Here is a 16,936-nt window from a genome sequence, read left to right on the forward strand (position 1 = left end):
GCTCGTCCGGTCATGGAAAACCTCGAGAAGTCATGGAATTTTAAAACGGTCATTTCCAGGGCTGGAAAAGTCATCAAAGTTTTGAAAAAGTCATGGAAATGTGTTTTAATCACATGTTCATTCATGCGGAGTTTGAAATAATGTTTTTTTAAAGAAAGGCGCACACAATATAAGCCGCTAACGACCTGCTGGATGCAGATGTCATGTCTCGTGATGACCAGAAGAGGGCGTCAGAAGGTCTAGAGATTCACTAATGGTGACTTGACCTTGGAACGTTTTTTATTTTTTAGGACGATTATATTCAATTGCACAAGATATATATTTTTTTATGGTTTGATGAGGCAATCTGTTTTATTCATCGTAATGCGTGCACAGTTCCTTCAGTAGTAATTGTGTTTATCTTCTTATCTTGGGTCCAGGGAAACAAATCCATAACTCACAGACGTGATGTTTCATCTCTCGTCAAAACGGTTTCAAGAAGACGAGAGGCTTAAAATAAAATTTCTTTTTAATTTCTTTTCTCGTTTTTATTAAAACCATACAAACATTTGTAGTCCGTTATAAAAGAGCAAAGTGGCTCTTCTGGCGGCGGCGGCGGGCAGTGCTGGGCTCTGCCCAGGGCCTGGGAATCCCTGCTCTCAAAGTCAATTCTTTATTGGCCCCAGGGTACTCCCCATTTCCTCTGCTAAACCTACAGAAAGAGTACTGTATTTATACGTTATATAAAAAAAGAGCATAACAAATGTGAAAACTTAAAAACAAAATCAAAGAAAAGTAGAATGCATTTCGCAAATCTTAACTTTTCTGATAGTCAGACTTTTCTTATATAAATGTTCTGTCATTTTATCTTCTTTTAGGTCTCACGGGACACTTTTACATGTTTTTTTTCATAATCCACAATGGAAGATTGGCAGTGATCTTTCTCTTTACCGACAGGCAGATACGTATAAGGCACATACCTCAATGCGATTTCTTTCTTTTCAAAGGAAATAATTTCTACTTCTTTGAAAGAAAAAAGACAGAAAAAACCACCAATAATGCACAGCGACGAAAAAAAATGACCAAAGTACCAAAGAGCAATAAAACAATTTGTACCTCATTGCTTTGACGCTGAATACAAAGGTAAACGACTCCATATCCTGTGCTCAGTCACATCCGACTGCAAGGCAACACTAACACTGATGACGAGGTCGCTGCTCAACACACACACATTCTGAATTTAAGAGCTTTGGAGAAAACAATACAGATGATTTCCTATGAGACAAAAACACTTTACAGCATTTAATCGTAACGATGGGGGATATTCATGTGCTGTTGGTCAGACAGATTAAAAGAAACGTGAAGTACTCGTATACTACTAATGTCAGCGTACACGAAGCACCAAATGGGACCTTTGATCATCGAGGATAACTTTTTTTTTTTTCATATCGGCTCCAAAACAACCGTGCGATTCAATAATCAGAATAAAAAAAATTTAAACACTTATATACACTCGTGAGTACCTTTCCAGACTAACTGCATCAAAATCTTGGAGAAAAAAGAAAAAACACTTGGTAAACTTGGTAGAAGCACTGAAACATTTACAGATCCACAAAAAACAACAAAAAACAGACAAACAAAATGACAACAAATGTAAAATACCACCACTTATTATAAAAAACCTATGATGTATAAAAGGTATCACCAGGGCCCGTTAAATCGATGACATAAGTGTGACCTGCCGTGACGAGGATGGATGTGTACCTGGAGGTCTCCGTACTCGTTCACACAGTGTTCATGTTTAGCCTTGAATACATGCATTTTTACCGACAGTGTGTACAGCAAAAACAGTGACGATACAGAGAATACTGTTTTAATAAAGGAGGTGAACTTGTGCTCACCTTCACACAGAGAATACAAACAAGAGCTTCCAAAAATAGCCGACATTCCACAAAAGGAATATAACTATTCATCTATACATCATTTTGACACATCGTGGGACGACGTTTGTACAAAATAAAAACGGGTTTGGCCAGCTGCCGTATCCACGACACTCTTTTTTTTAAGTACATCGTAAAGTTCTCGTAATTGCCACTTTGGTCTTAATCTTCACATCCACCAGAGTTTTTTCTCTTCCTTTTTTTCTTTTCTTCCGGAGGTGAGGAGAAAGCAGAGAGAGAGAGAGAGCAGCTACTGAATGATAGCGAGGAACTTGCTCTCCTCCGCCAGCGTGGTGAGGAGAGAGCTCATGTCCCCGATCGCCATGTTGTTCAAGCCGGGCGCCACGCTGTGGAACGCCGCCGACGCCCGGGGGGTGGTGAGGCGCGACGAGGTCCTGGACAGACCCTGGAACATGGAGGGACTCAACACGCCCGACACCAGGCTGCCCTGGTCGTAGCCGTCCTCCAGCATGGCGCCGAAGTCCAGGATGCCGGGCACGTTGCCATCCATCGTGCTGGTCACCTGGTCCCTGCCGGGGGAGAGAAGGGCGGCCGAGTTCCCGCCAACGCCGCCCGCTTGCCCCACGGACTCGGCCATGGAGTTGAGCAAGCACTGGTCCTCCAGGACCGGGAACGAGGAGGCCTTGCGATCCAACGGGTCGTAGGGGAGGCAGTCCCCGAAGCCCTGCTCCAAGTACCCGTGGTCCGGGGCCTCCAGCTTCAGCCCAGAGACCTGATGTGCGAGGGAGCAGTGGTCCACCCCTCTCTGCTGGTTGAGACCGGCCCGGAGGTCACCGGAGGTCTCTGGGTTGAGGTACTGCTGGGTCCGGACCGAGTTCCTGTAACCGTCGGGCGGGCGAGGGACGTGGACCTGCCGGTGGAGAGCGGTCCCCTGGGAGAGTCCGGGGAGGACGACGCCCATTGCGGTCCTGCTGAGGATCGGGTCGCTCCCGATCTGGCACGAGGCGGCGAAGTGGCTCTGCGTCGGAGGCCCGTCGGCGATCTGCGAGAAGTGCGGCCTCCCGAAGGGGTTCGCGGAGCCGTGGCCCCTCACCTCCATGCAGGAGTTGGCCGGCGTCTCCAGCTTCACCGCGGGGTCGACGCGACGCGCGCCCTGAGGCGGGGTCGCCTGCGCGCAACTGTTCTGGAAGTCGACGGGCGCCTGCTGCCGGACCACCATGTTCCCGAATCGGCCGAAAGGCGCCGACGCGGCTCCGTGCTCCGCGCCCGGCCACCTCCCGCACTGCGACTGGTGGCCCCGCTCCCTCTCGGGGGACCGGCCGGCGCTCCCGGAGCTCACCTCGTTCCACTGGATGGGAAGCTTGCTCGGGCTCGTCCTCTCTTCGTGGGACCCGTTGAAGCCCACGTTCAACCCCGAAGTCTGGATCGGCTCCATCTCCTCCAGGGGCGGACGGGAGGAGTCCCTTTGGCTCGACGCCATTTGGTCCTCGACGTGCAAGTAGGCGCCGCCGTTCAGCTGCGCCTGGGCGTGGAGGTACTGCAGCAGGTCGTCGGGCAGCATGTCCTCGTCCTCCGGCGGCGGGCCCGCCTCGTCCTCCATGGCCAGCGCCTCCAGGGCGGCGTGCTCCGCGATGCTCGGCGTGTACGGCGAGTGCTGCAGGCCCCGCTGCAGGTTGCCCTCCGAGCGCGTGTAGCTCTGCAGGCCGAAGCTGCGCGCCTCCGGCGTGGAGCGGTGGGCCAGCGGCGGCAGAGGGTGGAGGTCGTTGAGGCTGTTGAAGCGCTGCACCGGGGGCAGGCCGCCCGTGTCGCGGGCCTGCGTCCGCACCGGGTCGCTGGCCCTGCGGTTGCCGTTCGGCGGCCCCTCGCCGGGATACAGGACCCTCCTCCTGTGGCCCGCGTGCCCCGCGTACCCGTCGGCGCCGTCGCCGCAGCAAGGCGGCCGGACCAGAGGCGGCAGCGAGTGGCCGCCGCCCTCGTCCTTCAGGCTCATGCGCTCCATGTTGGGGAGCGGCGTGGGAGGCGGGCCGCCGGTCGCGGCGGCGTACTTGGCTTTCAGGTGGTAGTGCTGCGCCGGGGTTAGCGTGAGCATCCCCCGCGACCCCGCCACTCCTCCCACGCCGACGCCTCCGCCGCCCGAGGGCATCGCTCCCCCCGTCCCGCCTCCGTAGTGGCTCGCCTCGCTGGAGCGGCGGGAGGCGTCGGTGGAGATGGGGTCGTACGAGTCGGCGGAGCTGAGGTCGCGGAGGCGGCGGTGGTGGCCGGCCGTCGTGGCGCCGTCGTTCTGGGAGCCCTGGCTGGAGCGCCGGCTGGAGAAGCAGGGCGAGATGCCGGAGGAGCGCCGGCTGCCGCTCAGGTAGGCCGAGCTGGCGGCGCTGCCGCTGCTGTCGCGCCGCTCGCGGAGCAAACTGAGCACCGTCAGCTCCGTGCCGCCCAGCTCGGCGGGAGCAGGTGGCTGAGGGGCAGACACCCCCCACTGCCTGCCCTGATAGGATCCTGGGGGAGGAGGAGGAGGAAGAAGAAGAGGGGGATGAATAAAGTTTTGGGATTTTAAACAAGCCTGATGAACAGGAGGATAAAAGAGAATGAGAGGAAGTGGGGGGAAAGAGAGAGAGAGAGACAGAGAGACAGAGGGAGAGAGAGAGACAGAGGGAGAGAGACAGAGAGAGACAGAGGGAGAGAGAGACAGAGAGAGAGAGAGAGAGAGACAGAGAGAGAGAGAGAGACAGAGAGAGACAGAGAGAGAGGGAGAGAGAGAGACAGAGAGGGAGAGACAGAGAGAGAGAGAGAGACAGACAGACAGAGAGAGAGAGAGCGAGACACAGAGAGAGACAGAGAGAGACAGAGAGACAGAGAGAGAGAGAGAGACAGAGAGAGAGAGAGAGAGGAGAGAGAGAGAGAGAGAGAGACAGAGAGGAGAGAGAGAGAGAGAGAGAGAGAGAGAGAGACAGAGAGAGAGAGAGAGAGAGAGAGAGAGAGACAGAGAGAGAGAGAGAGAGAGAGAGAGAGAGAGAGAGAGACAGAGAGAGAGAGAGAGACAGAGAGAGAGAGAGAGAGAGACAGAGAGAGAGAGAGAGACAGAGAGAGACAGAGAGAGAGAGAGAGAGAGAGAGAGAGAGAGAGAGAGACAGAGGGAGAGAGAGACAGAGAGAGACAGAGAGAGAGAGAGAGACAGAGAGGGAGAGAGAGAGAGAGAGACAGAGAGGGAGAGAGAGAGAGACAGAGAGAGAGACAGAGAGACAGAGAGAGAGGAGAGAGAGAGACAGAGAGAGAGAGGGAGAGAGAGAGACAGAGAGAGAGAGAGAGAGACAGAGAGACAGAGAGAGAGAGACAGAGAGAGAGAGAGACAGAGAGAGAGAGAGAGAGGAGAGAGACAGAGAGAGAGAGAGAGACAGAGAGAGACAGAGAGAGAGAGAGAGAGAGACAGAGAGAGAGAGAGAGAGAAAGAGAAGAGAGAGAGAGCCCTCAAACAGATGTTCCCGGAGACAACAGGCGTGGTTCTGGCCGTGACACGCGATGTTCTCCGATATGATTTACGGCTCGATGTGGTTCTGATACCGTTTTCCAGCGGAACCGTACATTTGAAGCATCTGTTTCGCCCGTTCACGCTTTTCCGAAAAAACGAGCCGGATGGAATTTATGGGATAATTTATATCTCAAAGCCCCGATTTCAACACATATTTGCGGTGATGTTTAAATCCGGTGTACGGGGAGAGAAAATGGCCGACGCGATCTGGTCGTGGACGTGAGGACACGGCGTGCTTTTTGTGAATTTGTGATGTCGTCGTAAAAACCTTGTTTGACCCTCCTGTTACCTGAGGGTCAATTTGACCCCATTCAATGTTTAACGTCGGTGTTCTTTGGGGTCAATTTGACCCCAGGCTGTTTTTCACTGTGTCAAACACATAAGAAATATCAACGTTTTTATTTATTTAAAGGGCTATTTAGGTAGTCAACAAACAAACATAAAGTACTTCACACTTAAACTTGGGAAACAATATTAATTCTAATATTTTTCTGGAGGTTTTAATGGGATCAAATTGACCCCGAGGGTAAAAGATGTTAGTACATTTGAAGGTAACAGGAGGGGTAAGGAGTTTTTTTTTGCGGCAGACACTGGTGGAAAGTAACAAAGTACATTTCAAGCACTGTACTTTGCACTTTACATGACTCTTTCCATTCTGTTGCTGCTTTATTCTTCTACTGCACGACATCTCAGAGGCAAATATGGTGTTCCTCACTCCAGGACATTTATTTTGTACCTTTGGTTACTAGTTACTTTGCAGATTCCAAGTAGTAATACAAAATATAACTAAGTACAGTCCAGTATTATGTATTACTATATATACGAATAATTTTCTGGAGGTTTTAATTGCGAGGGTAAAATATGTTCGTAAATGTGAAGGTAACAGGAGGGTTAAGAGCATTCGGAAAAAAATAAAGGTTCTCGTCCCCGCTTGGACGTTCAGCGCTATATAAACAAGATGAGCGTTAACGTGACGCTTACCCTTCCCCAGGATGTTGGGGAGCGTGGACCCTTTCGGGGGCGGAGTCGGGGACAGGGCCCCGTTCACCTGCTTCAGCCTCTCCATCTTGATGTGCTCCATCCAGCGCAGGGGCCGGCCGACGCTCCGCCTCGCCTGCAGGGTCAGCATGGCGGCGGTCGCCGTGGAGACCGTGGAGTCCATGACGGGGGCCCGCACGCCCACGCACTCCTCCTCCACCTCCTCTTCGTCGATGTCCTCTTGCCCCTCGTCCTCCTCCAGCCCCTCCCCTGGCGAGCGTCCGGCGCTCACAGCAAGCTGGACTCCACTGCAGGGATAGGTGCTGACGGGGGACTGGTCACTGCTGCATGTAGACTGACCGCCAGGGCTTGGCTGAGACGTCTGGGGGGGGGATGGTCATCAAGTTCATTTTAAAAAGTACAAAAACACACACACGCACACACGGGAAAGGGGTCCACAGAGTCACAAACATATGGCACAATGTCCTCTTTGAGACGGATGCATCCCCGGTGACGATTGGCCGATGATCGTGAACATGCGACATGAGACGAGTCGTGACTTCCTGTGAGCGTCTTGTGTAACCGTGGCAGTTTGAGCCGGTCGCACCCAGAAAACACACACAGAATGAACTGCACTGTATTTACGTTTGGACGGTTTTTTTTTGTGTGCACATTATTGGGGCATGAGTAATGCCCCCCCCACCCCTCCCCCAGTGAGGCAGTCCTGGAAGAAGAAGAAGAAAAAAACGCCCAAAAAAGAGAGAAAAGAGTAATCATGTTTTCAGAGGATTGGCAAATTGGATAAAAAGGCCTCTTGTGAGACCGGCTCAAGACGAATTAGGTTGTTTACTGAATTTGAGATACTCTGTTGAGGAATAATGGAATGACTTCTTCTTCTTTTCTTTTGGCATGGAGCGTCAGCAGTGCTTCCTATGGAATGACGTTGGCTGCACAGCGGAGCCCTGGGCAGCGTCAGTGGCCTCACGGTTGTGCCCCCAAAAATGGAATCCCCGTTGGTAAATACCACTCTTCAAAGGGACGGGGGTGGACACGAGGATCTCTTTTATGAATGTGTGGGGATGAAGCACACTGACACACTTACAATGAGAGCAAAGCGCCAGTGTTTCTGGGGTGAAAGTCAAGCCGTTGTGATGGGATGAGAAGAGACGAGGAAACTACCAGCGAGACTCAGGAAGAAGAAACATTTGACAAAGGCAATGTGAAGGGAAGCCCATCTCACCTGATTACCCACTGTCCTTAGAAAGGGAGGGAGAGAAATGCCGAAGCGATGGATAGAAATAAAAAGTTCACTCATTAGAAGAAGTCAGTGTTAAACGGGCATGCCCACAGGGACCTAAAATACGAGGCATTTAAACTATGTTAAAGTTAGGAATTAGTCGTTAAAAGTACATTTAGGATGAGTGTCCTCGGCCTTGGATAACGTCTTACCATCGGCTTCTCCGTCTTGATGGACTTGACCTGCAGACATTCGTCCTGTTTTGAGGTAGCGCGGCTGTACTCCCTTTGGTCCGCGTACAGTTGCCCCGGCGACCGGCCCTGGCCGTTGCCCCCGTGCTCCCGCTGGGGCGGAGGGCGCGGGTAATCCCCGCGCTGCTTCTTGGTGACGTGCGCCTCCGGCCCGTGCACCGTCTTCACGTGCTTGCGCAAGGAGCTGGGGTCCGTGTAGCGCTTGGTGCAGCCCGGGATTTTACACACGTACGGTTTCTAGAAGTACGGAGAGAGAGAAAAAAGGTGAGCGGCGAGAAGGAAAAAAAAAAAACGCGACGACGACGCGGTTCGCCAAACGACAAACTGGAGTAATCGGTTTACCTCGTTTGAGTGCGTGCGGTTCTGGTGCTTGGCCCGGTCCGAGGCGTTGGAGAAGGCCTTGTTGCAGCCTTCGTGCTCGCACACGTACGGTTTCTCCCCGGTGTGCGAGCGCAAGTGAGTCTTCAGGTTCTCCAGACGGGAGTAGGCCTTGGCGCAGCCCTCGAACTGCAGGACGAGAGAGAGAGAGATGGATGGATGGAGAGAGAGAGAGAAGGGGACCCTGAAGCTCCCGGTTTGCAGGTCACCCGTGAGTGACGTGTGCAGACGGCGGGGTTCCTTACGGTGCACTTGTGCGGCTTCTCCCCCGTGTGCCTGCGCATGTGGACCACCAGCATGTACTGCGCCTTGAAGGGCTTCTGCTCCCGGGAACACTCCTCCCACCGGCACACAAACTCCTTCTTCTCCCCGTGGATGTGGTCGTTGTTGATGTGCTAGGAGAGAAGAGGAGAGCACTTTAAAGGGAAACGCCATTTTAGCCGTTTCCATTGATGTGTTTTTTTTTCTCTGCGGCACGTCAGACGTCGTATTTTCCTCTCTTTTCTTTTTTTAATATTACAGTTTTCACTCTCTCTCTCCTTTCCCCGCGTCGGCCTGTTGACTCGCGAGTCTCAAGTCGCCCCGATCAGGATTGTTGAAATAAGACCCTGTCACTCCGATTCACATCGCCCCCCCCACCACCACCACCACCACCACCCCCCACCCCTCCATGACAAGTGCTGACAGTTTTGCTGCCGTGGCAACTCCCAATCTATGGCTTAGGAAAGGAGGGGAGAGGGAGGGATGGAGGCGAGGAGACAGGAGGGCAAGAAATCTGAAATGTGAAATGCGAGGGCTTTTTACAACTCCAACCCCGCCTCTCTCTCTCTCTCTCTCGCTTCATCCCCACTTCTCACTTCCTCACTAACTATCTTGTAAAACAGGGGGGTAGTGGTGGATGTTATAGAAGAACGAAGGAGGTAAAGATGTTTGTTTTTTTAAAGAAAGAAAAAGAAATGTCACGCAGACCCTCCGGGGGACGACGTCAACATCTGGCTCTCGTTCACAGAGGGCGGCGGCCTCTGAAGGGCCGTTCAGGGACCAATTCAAACCGAAGGGAGACAGACACAATATCCTGACCAGTGGAAACCGGTATCGTTACATTCCTGAGCAGCAGAGAAGAGTCTCTTTTTTTTTTTTTTTTTACCTTGGGGGTGATTGAAGACGGACGGATGGAAACAGGAGAGACGGAAGGGAGATGAATAGAGACTTGACTCTGAATGCTCCTAAACGTCTGGGGAGAACACGCTTCCTTTGAGCTCTCGCTTCGCGAAGGTCGTCGAGCTATAAAACACGCGGCACCAAAGCAAATAAAGCGTCCGGGGACCGTTCCCCTGCAGGCATGACACCGCTCTGACAACGGCCTCTTTGTGCCCCCCCCCCCCCCCCGCCGCCCCCTGGCCGGATCACGACCCCCACGTTTAACCACAGCCATGACATCCACCACAAAAAGAGCTCTATTTTTCCGTGTGTAATCTTTCTTCTTCAAGGCATTTCTCGAACGTGAGCGTAACCCCCCCCCCCCCCCGTAGGCCCAAAAGGCGGAGTATCGACCAGTGAGTCAGCGCAGTAGCAGCAAAGCGAAGAGTAAAAATGTGACGTTAATATATCAGCGCCGACGGAGCTCCATTATTCTCCGCGTGACATTTTTTTAATTCTAAAGTGACAAAACAAGACTAATTCCACGGGAAGTGATTGGGGACTGGATGACCACGGACGTTAGTGAAGTTTCCCCTCAAGATTGATCTCCTCCGCCACCTCGGGGGGGAAAGAAAACCTGACTCGTCTTCTCTTTTTCTTCCTCCCTGTGAGGGAATCCCTGTGGCAAGCAATCGGTCTGCCGTGAGCGGCGGTCAATATCCCCCTGGCTGAGAGCGATGGGGGGGGCACAACACACACACACACACACACGCGCGAGGATGGACACACACACTCGCGCCCTGTTTGTACAGATGGAGGAGGCCTGTTGACGGGCGTGATGCATGAGCCTGGGAGCTTGACGGAGAGGGGGCCCGACAGCGCGAGGGAGAGGGGCCCCGCCGGAGGAAGCTAATGGCGTGATCTAATGGCAATTCTTATTGAATCAATAATCTCCATGCTGAGCAGTCGGGCCCCCGTCGGCCGGCGAAATCGACAAACAGGTGCTGATAGCGGCGGCGCGGCAGGTTATTAATCTTCCCCCCCGCCGGCTTATCGGCCAACAACTGTAAAAACGCCACCAAGATGGATTTAGGAGGGAGAGGCGCGACTGGGAGGGGCCACGGGGGCCACGGGGCCCTGTGACGTATGGGAGGTCACACACACACACACCTTTATATATACACACACACACACCTAGATCTACACACACACAACTATATATACACACACACACCTAGATCTAGACACACACAACTATATATACACACACACATATATATATGCACCTACACACACACACGTATATATATATATACACACACACCTATATATATACACACATACTTATATATAGACGCACACGCATACACACCTTATACAGTATATACACACACACACCTATATATACACACACACCTGTATATATATATATATATACACGCACTCATATATATATATATATACACACCTATATATACACACACACTCACACACCTATATCTATACACACACAACTATATAAATATACTGTATATATACACGCACACTCCTATATATATATACACACACACCTAATCACCTATATATATATATACAGGACTGTCTCAGAAAAGAGAAAATATGTGATTTCTTTCTTATTTTTCTAAAAAACAAAAAAAAAAACAAAAATATTCATTATTCTGGATTCATTACAAATGCAAGCCTTTATTGCTTTAATTTTATTCTTTTAATATTTAGTAATTTTGTAGAAAAATTACAGAAAATAACAATATTCTAATTTTCTGTATATGGTGTACACATTTATATATATATATATATGGTGTACACACATATATATATATTTATATATATATATATGGTGTACACATATATATATATATATGGAGTACACATATATATATATATTTATATATATATGGTGTACACACACATATATATATATTTATATAAATATATATATGGTGTACACATATATATAGATATGGTGTACACACATATATATATATAAATATATATATATATATATGGTGGTACATACGCACACAGTCCTATAAACATACACACACCTCTATATATATACACACACACACACACACACACACAGGCACTGTTGTCTCGGTCCAGCCCCCCCGCTGCATGGGGAGCCAGACAAAAACATCCATAATCATAAATATTACTAAACCACAAAACAACTTTGAGACTTGTTTTGATGTTTTTCAAACTGAATCCTGTGATCCTCATGCGTGTCCCTCTGCGCTCCAACGCGTTACTGTAACGCACAGGATCCTATCCGCGTTGGTTTCCTCTCCCCCGGTTCCCGGCGCTGGCCCACGCCTCCTTATCCAACTCTCTCCGGGACGCCGGGCCTCGCGCGTGAGGACGCCAGCGCGCCTGAGAAGAGGCAGATCCTGTTTACAAGGAAATCCCACTAAGCGGAGGGACCCGCAACACCGTTTAGCTTTATCAAACACCGCCTAATAAATCATACGCTCTTTTGTGATGTCAGTTGCTGGAGTGCCTTGTGTGAAGAGAGAGGGGAAGAAGAAGAAGAAGAAGAAGAAGAAGAAGAAGAAGAAGAAGAAGAAGAAGAAAGAGCATGGAAAAAAGGCAAAGGAGGAGGGTGGAAATAAAGGGGGAGGGAGGGAGGAATTAAGTGAGCGAAGGTAGGAGGGAGGATGATAGTGAGCGAGCAGGGAGCTGGAGTCGGCGTGTGTGATTCAGCGCAGTCTTTTCATCTCGGATTAAGATACTCTCCGCAGATAAGGAGCCTAATCCGTCTCCTGATCGAGAGGAATCTGCATTTTACCAATTAAAATCCTGCGCAGCCAGAGGGAGGGAGGGAGGGAGCGCTGCCTTTAGACCCCCCCCCCCCCCCCCTGCGTTTATCTCCCTTTAACACCAGGGAGGCGAGGCAGCAGCCCCCCATCGAAGAACAAGGAACGTCACAGCGCCACCTATGTGGACGACCTGGAAACCGAACGCTACGACTGTGGAGGGTGGGAAAGACCTGATGAGCTGTGGGAACACACACACACACACACACACACAGACACACACACAGACACACAGACACACACACACACACACACAGACCACCAACCCCATCATGGACTAAATTAGCCGGGGAGATCAGTCTGTTATGCCCACAGGACAATTATAAATTGTGCTATTTTATTTTGAAAATCCATGTGGTGGGAAAAAACTTAATGCAGATTCACATTCACAATATACCTGAACAAGAGCTCCTTTTTATCAGTCGTACATCAATGAGAAGATAAAAGCTTGTTGAGGGAGTGTGGGGTGTGTTTGGGATGTGTGTGTGGTGTGTGTGGGGTGTGTGTGTGGTGTGTGTGGGGTGTGTTTGGGGTGTGTGTGTGTTGTGGCGTTGGCATCTCCAGCGACAAAAATAAATAAAACGAGTGAACAAAGCCCACATCAAGAGAGACATTAAAGAAGCCACCAGGCCTTATCTTTAAAAGTACCGCCTTCAAGGGGGAAAGAGGGGAGGGAGAGGAAATGAAAGAGAAAATGAGAGAGAGAGAGAGAGAGAGAGAGATATTCATGCCCCCCAAAAAAAGGGGGAAGCAAAGGAACGTGGAGCTGAGCGGAGAGGGAGATGGAGGTACAGAGAGTTGAAATGTAATGAATGAAATAAATACGGCAAACTAAAATTGACACCCGCCTCGCTTCTGCTGACTGGCGAGGGCAGATAAGTGAGCTAAATTGCACAGATCCGATGTTTATCTTATCGGCGTCGCCGAGAGCGCTTCAACGCAGACGATAAAGGGGAAACGCCGTGGTGAGAGCGCGCCCTGAGAGTGTGAGGCGTGGAGGCGTGGAGGCGTGCTTCTAAAATTAGGCCGACCACAAAGGGAAAAGGAGGTTATTATAGTTTGAATACTTCCAAAAGCACATTTGTTTTTTTTTTCATGACGCAAACTTTCAACACGGCAGTCCCGTATTCTGATCAATCAATATCAATCTGTGTATCAACTTTGTGCAAAAAAAAAAAGTAGAAAAAAAAGCTGCCGGTTAAATTGGCTCCAGACAAGAGGAGACTATCTTTTTTTCTTTCTTTTTCTCATCATGTTTTTTTTCCCCAAAGCCATTTTTCAGAAGACGAGCCGAGCACAAGGGGGAAGGGACGCTCCATTGTTGGGCTATATGGAAATCAACCCCAGTGTGTGAGGAGAGCGCACTGTGGTCCAAATACTGTACTTATCCTATTACTGAGGGGGGTATTGTGTGTGTGTGGGGGGGGTGGAGAGATAAGAGCATTTGCTCGCCCGCTCTGCACAATTAGAGGGCAACGGATTCTGTCGGCGGAGACTTCCACTGGCGTCTCTCTGCATATCTGCGTATGCGTGGAAAAATGAGAAATGAAACGCAAATGGCTTAAAAAGAGTGAAAAAATAAAATACAAAATTCTGAGAAAATAATGTAAAAACGGTCAAAAGTGTTTTGTTGCCGCCCGCCTCCAGATGGCGAGCGCGGCGTGGCGAGGTGAAGGCCGGACGGAGGAGAGAGAGAGAGAGGGCCCACCTGCTGCGACCACAGTAGAGGGAGAGGGGGAGGACAAGAGCAAGACTTCTCCTCTATGAAGAAGCCGTCCTCCTCTTCCTCTCCCGCCCCCTGAAACAGGGGCGAGGAGTTGTCAAGATTCTCCACCTTTGAGTCGAGCCCTTCAAACGCGGGAGGCAGCCCATTCCGCGCCGAGGATATCAATTATAGATAGGGGTTACCACCGCGGCGGAGGATTGCAATGTCAAGACGGCAACGAGACAGCCGTGGAGAGCCGAGGATCCTTCCATCAGATGTGGGCTGATGTGCGTTTCATGTGTGTGTGTGTGTGTGTGTGTGTGTGCGCACACACTCCATAGTCCCTTGTTCACAGCATCACATTGGTGTATTTCCACCACTTCACCAAGTTCAGTGGCGCACTCGGTCGGTTCACAGAGCAGCAGCAGAGCTAATAACGTCGGTGTAAGTAGAGGGGGAGGGGGGGGGGGGCCTCGGAGTTTTGCTGTGTGTGTGTGTGTGTGTGTGTGTGTGTTTTAGAGCTGCACTTGAGGAAAGCTCTTTACCTTCGCATTGAAAATGCGGAAGGTTATATTTTGATCGCCGTGTATTTATTTATTTGTATGCGTGTTACTCGCATAACTCAAAAAGTATTAAACCGAATCGCATGAAATTTGGTGGGATGATTGGGTATTATCCGGGGACCATTTGATTAGATTTTGGGATCGATCGGGTCAAAGGTCAAGGTTAAGGTCATGAAAAGGTCAAAATCTTCTTTTTACCATCGCGCGGTCAATTTTTATCCAATTGGCATGCAACTAATGCCAAAATGTTCATAATTCAATGCCCAATCTTGTGATATGCGAAGGTATGCACTCTACTGAGTGCCCGTTCTAGTTTATTTATTTGTATGCGTGTTACTCGCATAACTCAAAAAGTATTAGACCGAATCGCATGAAATTCGGTGGGATGATTGGTTATTATCCGGGGACCATTTGATTCGATTTTGGGATCAATCGGACCAAAGGTCAAGGTCATGAAAAGGTCAAAATCTTCTTTTTACTATAGCGCGGTCAATTTCTATCCAATTGGCATGCAACTAATGCCAAAATGTTCATAATTAAATGCCCAATCTTGTGATATGCGAAGGTATGCCCTCTACCGAGTGCCCGTTCTAGTTTTTATTAAGTTTTCACCCATCTTAAAGTAGACACACCCTGTTGTGTCGACTTCTCTGCCCACTTGGACGTGAGGAAGTCAACATCTGCGAAACATCTGCTCAACGGCAGCAAGCGAGCACTCTCGTATCCCTAACCCTGACTTTATATATATCGATTTGCGGTGTTTCTGGATATGTCGAGTCGTATGTTTGAGCGTTCTGTGACGTTATTTCCCGGCCCCGTCGCGGTGTGGCCGCGGGACACTCACCTGGACGAGCTGCTCCTGCGTGTCAAACTCGCGGCAGCAGTTCTCCCAGTGGCAGTTGGTCTCGTAAACCACCTCGGGCTCCTGTATGCTCTCGTCCTTGTCCCCTTCCTCCTTCACCAGGGTCATCCCATCCGGATGGTCCTGAGGAACCACAGTGGAGGAAGCTCTCGATCAACAACAGAGAACAACGATGTGAAAGATTCATGCCAAAGTAAAAATAAATAAATAATGAAACAATATATTTTTTAAATAAAAAAGTAGGGTACAATTCTAAAATTATATATAAAAAGTAGAATTTAATAAATATATATATATATAATAAATACATAAATAATACAAAGTAATGAAACATTATATTTTTTAAGTAAAAAAGTAGGATACAATTCGAAAATTATATATAAAAGGTATAATTTAATAAATATATATATATATAATAAATACATAAATAATACAAAGTAATGAAATAATATATTTTTTAAATAAAAAAGTAGGATACAATTCGAAAATTATATATGTATAAATATAATTCAAAATATATATACATAAATATAAATATATATATAATTTAATTGTATATATATCTATAACAAATTATATATATATATATATAATTTTTTTAAATTATAACTTGTATATCATTTTAGGATTGTATCCTACTTTTTTTATTACAAAAATACATTGTTTCATTACTTAGTATTAATCTTTTTTAAAAATATATATATATAATCAAACCTACAGGGACTGCCCTCCTCTCCCTAACATCAGTCTATCCAAATGCTTCCTTGAAGTCATGTTTTACGGCCCTGCTGGTTCACATCTGAGGCCCAGACAGAAGTGGTTCGGTCACATGTCCCAGCGCCCCTGTGAGTGCGGCCTTGTTCGGCTGCCTTGGGAGAAAAGTGAGCAGAGCGGAAGTGTAGCGCTGAAAGGCCCGCTCTGTATTTGGGGGGTTGTTATACGACAGGACCAGGGCCGAGCGTTTGAGGAACCTAACCCCCTCTTCCTGCTGTAGGTTGCTCTATTAGCCCAGACATATTTCACTGTCACAGTCTGCAGGCTGAGCGGAGCGGCCGAGGTGGTGGGGGGGGGCGAGCGAGAGAGAGAGTCTGGGGCTCCCACCACACACACACACACACACCTCAGGCCCAATATCGACTCTAATAAGGTTTCTCCTGCAAATGCAAACAGCTTTCCGTTATCACATTTCTCTTTCCAGCCACTTAAAAACATTTTTTAAATTTTTTTATTAAACAAAAAGCACAAAAAAACACAATTTTCTTCTCACCTCCCGAAGATCAATGAATTGTTTTTGCTTTTCGGAAACAGCGACCGATAAGAGCCGGGTGGGAAAACACCAGGAAGCAGCCGGACGCAGGTAGATAAACACAAACTGCGGTGAGCTCGTCTATTGCCGCGTCTATTGCCGTGATGCGAGGCTCCTTATTCTCGTGGAGAAATGTACAAATATGAAACCCCCGTCTGGTGAATTCTGGTATTTTCCCGCATGTAGGTGATCCTCACCTGTACGCTGACGGCGCCCGGGCTCGGCAACTCCTCCTCCGGTTTCATTTTGGAGCGTTTGTGGTGCATGGGGTCTCCCGTG

The 16,936-nt window shown here is 49.1% G+C and overlaps 1 protein-coding gene across 4 annotated transcripts in view; it reads right to left on the minus strand.

Moving 5' to 3' along the window:
* Positions 1 to 490: 490 nt before the first annotated feature.
* Positions 491 to 16,936, minus strand: part of gli3 (GLI family zinc finger 3) — a 94,655-nt gene continuing 78,209 nt past the window's right edge. For 3 of the 4 annotated variants that reach the window (XM_056433552.1, XM_056433551.1, XM_056433553.1), the window contains 7 exons: positions 16,855 to 16,936; positions 15,334 to 15,474; positions 8,493 to 8,642; positions 8,212 to 8,376; positions 7,831 to 8,106; positions 6,385 to 6,763; positions 491 to 4,373 (listed from right to left, as the gene is read on the minus strand). The exon at positions 16,855 to 16,936 is cut by the window's right edge and continues 32 nt beyond it. In XM_056433552.1, coding sequence (XP_056289527.1) covers positions 2,170 to 4,373; positions 6,385 to 6,763; positions 7,831 to 8,106; positions 8,212 to 8,376; positions 8,493 to 8,642; positions 15,334 to 15,474; positions 16,855 to 16,936 — 3,397 coding nt within the window. In that variant the 3' untranslated portion in view covers positions 491 to 2,169. The remainder of the gene's footprint in view (positions 4,374 to 6,384; positions 6,764 to 7,830; positions 8,107 to 8,211; positions 8,377 to 8,492; positions 8,643 to 15,333; positions 15,475 to 16,854) is intronic. The other variant, XR_008834005.1, reaches the window with a different exon arrangement.

The sequence above is a fragment of the Pseudoliparis swirei genome, chromosome 16, assembly GCF_029220125.1.
Source record: "Pseudoliparis swirei isolate HS2019 ecotype Mariana Trench chromosome 16, NWPU_hadal_v1, whole genome shotgun sequence".
In the NCBI taxonomy this organism is placed as follows: domain Eukaryota; kingdom Metazoa; phylum Chordata; class Actinopteri; order Perciformes; family Liparidae; genus Pseudoliparis; species Pseudoliparis swirei.